At 40.1% G+C, this 8,088-nt stretch overlaps 1 protein-coding gene across 1 annotated transcript; it reads right to left on the bottom strand.

Moving 5' to 3' along the window:
* Positions 1-552: 552 nt before the first annotated feature.
* On the bottom strand, positions 553-2,770 carry LOC109953979 (potassium voltage-gated channel subfamily F member 1-like). The gene has a single exon (XM_020589417.1). The coding sequence runs from the start codon at positions 2,488-2,490 to the stop codon at positions 1,021-1,023; it is 1,470 nt and encodes a 489-aa protein (XP_020445073.1). The 5' UTR covers positions 2,491-2,770; the 3' UTR covers positions 553-1,020.
* Between the last annotated feature and the right edge of the window lie 5,318 nt (positions 2,771-8,088).

The raw sequence follows: 8,088 nt of genomic DNA, 5'->3' as shown, positions 1-8,088 counted from the left end.
TAGGTGAATTAATGAGAAAAGAAGTCCTCTTTATTTATATTTCTTCCATTTTCAGATTAACCAAACTTGATTAAATTGATTTGGTAGTTTAATAACTGCCATTATTTTGTTTAACCTCCAGCCTGTTGCTCTCTTTCTTTGCCCATAACTTGGTGATCAAGTTGATTCTACTGAACCTCTGGGGTGGAGCAGAGGTTCAGCAACCCATTATAGGAACATGCCCTGCAGCCAAAGAAGCTTTGTAGGTCCTGGTGTCAGCAACATGATCATATCTGGAGGCCCACCCTCTGACACAGATACAAGAGGGGTTTTATATCTGACATGTTACCTCACAATCATACAATGTCAGTTACAAATACTGCACTGATGCCAAAACAGTCACAGACAGAATCACACTTGAACAGCCCTGATGATATTTTGCTTTTATGTGCTCTCGCATGCACATCATATTTCTCTAGCATACTTTCAATTTTTTTGTTGTTCACTAGAGACTTTGTAAAAAAAAAAAAAGTATATTATATATTTATATATTTTACAATATAATTCCCACTTCACTTTTAAGCAGCTTCAGTTTTCCTTCAGTTTTGCTTTTATCATAGGATGGCTATACTTTCCTGTTCTCCATGATGAGCTGTCTATCTTTATTATTTTAAAAATAATTAACTGTGATCCTGTGCAGTGGAATAAGCTACAGAGTGGTCTACAGTACCTGTGTGAGGACTGGGGATAGGGGGGTGTTATATAAGAATCCTACGTGGGGTAAACAGTGTTTTCAAACATAACTCCTACAGGGAGTCGCTGCGCAAAGGCACAGCTCATCAAGTCAGTATTTCACGTCCCTCTAATAGGCGTGAGTCCTTTGAGACATTCACTGCAGTCCTGTTATTTTTACGAGCCTATTTACAATCTCAAGTCATCATTGTATTATAGAATTAGCGGGTTAAGTTTGAGCAAGTCAAAAATGACCATTCAAATTGATGTTTATCTTTTTTTTCTTCCGTATTTTCAGACGATGTCCGGTCAATCATTGCTCATGTTCCCAAATCTTGCCTCTAAGCTGTGCGTCAGATGTCTGCTGCTCCCTTGGGGTTCTTCAGTAAGGAGATGTATGTCGCTGTGACAGGAGCGCGCGGTGTTGTCCCAGACGCCTGCAAGACAAAAATGTTTATGGGTTCCGGGCCGATCCTTCTTGCCGGAGCGGAGCGCCATCAGTTCAATCTCATGCTTGGCCGCAGTCTCCAGCACCTGTTGCTTGTTGTAGAACATGACAAAATTGTTGATGATGGGATGGATCGGCAGCGCTATGGCGATCACTCCGCACAGAAAGCTGATGGCCGCGTTACACCGACCTAAAGTGGTCTTGGGGTAGACGTCTCCATATCCCACTGTGGTCATGGTGATCACAGCCCACCAGAACGACTGTGGGATGCTGGTGAACAAGGTGTCCGGGTGGTTCTGCTCCATGGTGTAGCCCAGTGCGGAAAAAAGGAAGACCCCCACGCCCATATACATGAGGAGCAGGCCGAGCTCTTTGAAGCTGCTCTTCAAGGCAGATGTGAGGGTCTGGAGTCCAGAGGAATGGCGCGCCAGCTTGAAAATGCGCGCAATGCGCATTATGCGTAAAGCCTGCACAGCCTGCTGCACGTTAGCCAGCTCCATTACTCCAGCACCGAAAGAGGTCAGAATCAGCACCACGAAGAAGGGCATGATCGCCATGAAATCGATTATATTCATAAAAGACAAAACGAATTTTATTTTGTTAGGGGAGGAGATTAGACGCAGGATGTATTCAATAGTAAACCAGCCGATGCACACCGTCTCGATGACCTCCAGAGTTGGGTTATCAGTGAGTTTGCCTTCTGAGTCTTCCACCTGCAACTCGGGAATGGTCCCGATGCACATGACCACGGAGGAGACGAGAATGAAAATGAAAGAAGCTATGGCGATGATATGCGCAGGCAGCGAGGACTCTGGCTTCTCCATCAGCCTCCAAAGACACATCTGGAAGCGTTGCCAGCCCCCTGCAGACGGATCTCCTTCTCGATCCACCAGGATAGTTTTCACTTTCTCTGCAATCTCTGCAAGTTCATCTTCCACCTCTTTCAAATGGCTTTTACAGCATTCATCCAGAAAATCAGAGTCAATTTTCCAGAACTCCATCTCCTTCATAAAACAAATTGGGCAGATGCCTTTTTTCATGTGAATCTCTCCATAATAATACATCTCAATTATGCACTTAAAGGCTTCTGGGTCTCTGTCAAAATAAAATTCTCCAGTGTCAGGGTCGTAGTCGTCACATAGTAAAGATGTTTCTTCCGAAGACTTAAGTGAACAGTCCACCAGTTCTGCCAGCCGAGTGTCCGGGTAACGATTCAACACGTCGCCATACAGTACCTGTTTCACACCGCCGATGTTCACAACAATCTCGGTCTCTTCACTGGCTTCAGAGCCGTTGCAGTCTGCATACCGTGTCCGGTGGATTCCCCACATTATGCCTACAACAGGTCCGCCACAAAACAGTCCAACTGATCTAGATTTTCACAGAACTGTTTACTGATAGAGTAAATGAAAGTCACAGGATGCTCTGGTGCTGTGCGTAAAACCTTACAAAACATCGAATCTCTATGTTTCTGGTTTTAACAAAACATATTTGATCAGAGGTTACTGCAGCGTGAAGTCTCCTTAGTTCCTCCTTGGTGAACAGTGCGCCTGTGCGCTCTGAGAAAGTAGGCTTCGGCTAGACGTGCGCGTAATGTCAAGTGAGCCTACAATCAAGCCACAGCACCTCCGTCCATAATTTTCAAAACAAAACATTTAGGCTACTGCGTAACAATTCTATTAAATTTTAAATCAAATTACCCTTTGTACGATTTGTGCTTCTGATTTTAATAAAAGTTTATTTAGCAGTCACAATAAATTTACAGACTTTTTTAAATAAGCAAAATGTAGCCCACTTAGTTCCAAAGTTGGAAAGTAGCCTATACATACTTCAGATAACTAGAGTGCAATATTTCCCTTCAAAATCTAATGGAGGATACAAGTAGGCTGTGGTAGGAGTAGCCCACATCAAAACCGTAATAAACGCAAACCAAACGAAAAATGACTTTGTGGATAAATGGATAATGAACATAATATTAGCACCTTAACTACCTCCTACAGTCTCCCATCATATTCAATCTAATAAACATTGACCTCAAGAGACGACTATGCTTTTATTTTTAAGGTTTACTTTGTGTTTTCCGGCCATGCTGTGTTTGTCTGTATAGTTATTTAGATACAGCATATTGCAGCCCGGCACAGCACATCATAAATCTTCACGGAATGTAACCTAGTGAATTGTGAAGTGTGCCAAACAGGGAAATCAGGGATTGGTACGCGCTCCGCTGGATTTCTGTGGCTGCAAAGTTTGTTTAAACAGTAAACTACACTGAACTAGAGAAATGCATTTCCTGAAGAAAATGTGTGTAGATGATGATTGCTGAAGAAGTTTTACTTTAGGAAAAGTTGTTTAATTAGACTTTTTTATTTTTTGCCAGAGTGCACATTCATCATCTTGGATAAGCAGCGATGGGCAGATCCCAGTATAGAAGAGGAGCAGTGCATGGTGGGAGATGTCAACATGTTCCTGAGGGACCCAACAGACCTCTCCTCGCTGAGCTGGAGATCATAATAGCAGGTGATGCCCATTGTGTTTATCTTAACAAGGCTGAGCAAATATCTACAGTCAGCCTGTGCTGTGGTTTGTACATCTCAGTCATTTCCTGTGTATATCTCTTTATATCTGGACACTATATGTTTTCTACAGAGCTCAGTTACAGGAAGAGAAGGAAGTGACACATGATTATGTGCTACGGTGAGCATCTGATCCCATCTTTCAGAAGGTTTCCAGCAGGAAGACAGAAGCTTAAAGTCACTGTGTAGATATTGAAAATTTCCACACCTCTTGAATTACTGTCCATGTTTCTGCAATTCAGTCTTGTGTTGTGTTCATCATTAGTTGGAGAATCAACTTGTGGTGGAGCAGGAAAAATATTAAATGCAAAATGGCCATGAGAATGAGACAGTGGATGAGATTGATGCAGGTGTATGGTTTGTTGTAAGACGACTTGCAGAATAAACAACATTACTGTAACAAGTACTGGGGTGTAGTGTGAATCACACCTGACTCTGATTGGATAGTGACAGTCCAATCACAGAGCAGAGTCAAATTGTCCAATCAGGTGGTAGCTTTGATAATGAAGCTGTGTTGTTGTACCTTAAACCAAAAGGTCAGAGCCTGTATTACTTTAGTAAAAACTTCCAGTGTTCTATCTCTAATGTTTATGGCAAACACTGTCATAACATAGTGATTAACCATTGCTCTCAAGTGAAACACAGCAAATTGATAGTACAGCTGGCAAATAGAATCCTCTTTTAAATTCACTGTGGAAAAACTTGTAAGCTGATTCTGTTGTTGCAGGTTCTGATCCTCCCAAATGGCCAGAAACAAGGCATCCATGGCTCTGGCGTTCTTCCTTGATGTTGCAAAGAAACCTGACTTTATGTTCAGGTACTATGCAGTCTTGTTTTTGGGAACTTCTGTGCACTTAACTATATCAGTGTTGAATTTTAACTCTGCTTTTCAGTCATTTAAAGCTGACAACTTTACAACAGTCAACCTTGTAGAATTTAATATTTGTATACTGCACATTTTGTATACTTTGACATTTTGTTTTAATGTGTGCTTCCCCTACAGCCATTCTAGCATCATCAAGAAAATGTTTATGAACATTTTCATTTCAGAGGGACCATTTTCCAGATGTGGACAGTGATGATGACACTTTTCAACTTTTGGCCCCTAAAAAAAACAACAAAAAAACGCCGTTTAACCATGTACTCTTTATTTTTTTAAATAGCCTCTTAGTTTTTTTTAAATGGTGTGTTAGTTCTTCACTAGATATGGTGAAGAACTAGGAGACCTGAACCAGTGCCTGATATCTTTGATATTAAAAGCAGAAGCAGACAGTTTTACAGTTGTAATAGCTTTATTGAAGAAATATAAATAAAACCGTTCATTAATGAAGACTGGCAGCTGATTGTTTGTCTGGACTTAAATTTAAATGGAGGCTCTATCTTGCACAGATGTGGCAGAAAAACTCAATACTCAGGTACTTATCTAAAAAGGTTTCTCCACTAAAACAAAGAAATCCATGTCAAAGACCAGTGTCCTCTAAACATTAGTGAACTTTTAGGTGTTTAAAACAAGAAGGTGCTAATGTTAATCTAGTCCAGATATATTCGATGTGTAACAACACCATTCCCATAACGCTGGCAGTCAAACTACAGAGCCAACAGGGGATAGGTGACTAGTTAATGTCATGATAACTTTCCTAGAAACAAGTCTTAACAGTTAACGTCGTTGTTAAAATGTACATGCTAAAGCAAAACCTATATGAACTTGAAATGATACATTTACTCAACTGCTTTACCTCAGAGTAGCAGCTAAGCGTCTACATACACACAGAGTGCTGCACTAGTGATGCTGTCTGACACCAATGCTCCAATACAAGCTTGAAACTCGAAGAGGTATTTCCCGTGAGCCACTGCTTCGAAGCTTGCTTTGGTGCGGGAAAAGACACGTGACTGATGATGTCTGAAGCAGAAACTGCTTCAGTCCCCAGAGTGAATCCCGTGACTGGTTCAAACAGTCCATAATGCTTCATTAGGCTAGACCTGCTGCGCACGTCAGCAGGTTCGTAGGTGCACTATAAAGCCACCCAAAATGATGCACAACATATGGGTTTGTCATCGTAGTAGTGCATAGTTGCTGTTATTATCATTGCTGCCTTTTGTTTGATCACTGTCATGGAGCATTCACATAATTGACATTGTTTTGCTGTCTCCTATTAGATGTCACTGAAACGAACCTTTGAATGAATGAACCGATGGTCGATACAATTGATGAAGTGGTTCAATACTGGTTAATTGCTTCATTTAGACATCACTATGCTGCACATTAAAATTTAATTGCAAAAGATATACAATAAGTCAACCTCATTATCAGTGAGCCATGGTCGTCCATGACCCTGTCGCCAGTTCATCATCTGTCCTTAGACGCTGTTGGTCTGCTGCCTGATAAACCCCACACACTGACAGGTGGCTGTAACAAGCTCATCAGTGTTATTCACTTCACCCGTCAGTGGTCATAATGTTATGCCTGATCGGTGGATTTGTCAATAGTCAGAATTCCTACTGTAACGCGAGAGTTGGCTGCAATTTGCTGCATTCTATCTGTATTATTTTCCTACCAACATACTTTTTTGCATAATGGTCACTAATTGGTAATAATTTGAATGTGTTAGGTTAACATGCAGTTTTTGTGAAATCAGTCCCCTCATTAAAATGCACATTTATGTAAATTTCTATCAGACCATCTACACTATAAGTAGAGTTTCTGCTTTGAATTTTTCTAGACTTACTGTGTTCAAAAGCATGTCTAATGCAGAGTCACAGACAGCAGCGTGAACATAATGTCCCACCATCTAGGCTACCGTAGTAACGGGACATAAAAAGGCATTATGAAGTAAAAACAGACTTTGGAAAAATAGCACTTTGAAATAATAATAATGTCCATAATGACAATAAAAATAACCCATAAAAACTCTTAAGTAAGAATTATGAAATACCATTTCAGAATAATTATTTAAGTTTTAATATTTCTTGAATGGTTTTACAAAATTGCAGCTGTACGACACTTGGCCTTGTCCCCCGTTAGGGGAAGCACCCTAACAATACAGCAGCCTGTGGCTTCTAGTTTTCTTTTTGTGGACAATCTGCAAACCAGTTGGATTTCCTCAGCGGTTTGCAGATTTGTACAATGGGTAAATATTGGGAATTTAATCCTTTAGAATTATTGACTTTATAAACTTACTTTACAGAATAAGATAAGTCTCTAAGATATGGTAATAAAGATACTCGAGTATATAAAATAGTTACACAGATCATCTTCAACCATGCAGGTTCAGTGTTACACAGTAATAAGAATATATCCTTATATAACACTCACGGGCCAGTTCCTGTATAAATCACTGCTTTTACTTTAGATTCTTTGAATACATTTACTCATATTTTTGATACAACACAAAAGTTGTTCTTATTAATGTACTGAACTAAGCATTAGTAAATGATTTGTTAGCTTAAATATGTTAAAAGTGCTTGCACCTAAAAAATAAAACCCCTTTGCATCAGGTACATAGGCTGAAGAGTAATACTAACAGAATAAAAAGATAAGAGCTGAGGCACACTGAATTGACGCTCCATAAAATAATTTTTATTCAGGCCAAGCTGCTATGCCAACTACTGATAAAACTACTTGTAATGCCACTAAACTATAAAGCTATTAATTACATGTTACAAACCCTTTAAAATGTTGCATTATGAGAAGGAAGTAGCCTACTGGAAGCTATGATGACAACAGTAACATTATGAAGCCTGTTTTATATTTATTTAATCAGAAAGATATGTACAGTACTCATGCTGTGTGTAATACAGTGTATTGTAATTTATTCTCTATCACTATGAGTATGGACAGATCATGAGACAATGGACCCCTAGGCACTGATATGTAAAAGCCACCTCTTCTTTACACCCGGACTAGAACATACAGAAAACACATAACCAACAGGTGTTTGCATCTCTGTGCAGCCATTTTACATCTCTCCATAGCTGTTCTGTTTCTTTGTGGTTATGTAAGCCCGATCAATGATCAATCCATAAATATGTACCTGATACACTATAGCATTATAACAAATGTACTTAAGGTGCATTACCACCTGCTGGGCTGGAGTGTGGAACAATAGAGCTGAAGAAATAAAAAAAAAAAGGTTCTTAGAACTGCATAAACTACTAAATCCTATCCAAAATACCTATATCTTCCAAATAACTAAAACAGTTTTATATGCTGTTTTACAGTTGCTCCGCTTTACTCCTCCAGCCCCTTCCCGTTTTTTAAGCGTGCCCGGCGCAATCAAAGTACGCGGCGCAAGCTGATTGGCTGAGGCGCAGCGTCGACACCATCGGACCAATCAGCGTGGGCCACGGTGAGATTTT

This window comes from Monopterus albus, unplaced genomic scaffold, assembly GCF_001952655.1.
Source record: "Monopterus albus unplaced genomic scaffold, M_albus_1.0 scaffold9.1, whole genome shotgun sequence".
NCBI classification, from domain to species: Eukaryota; Metazoa; Chordata; class Actinopteri; order Synbranchiformes; family Synbranchidae; genus Monopterus; species Monopterus albus.
This window is presented reverse-complemented; position numbering and strand designations above follow the sequence as displayed.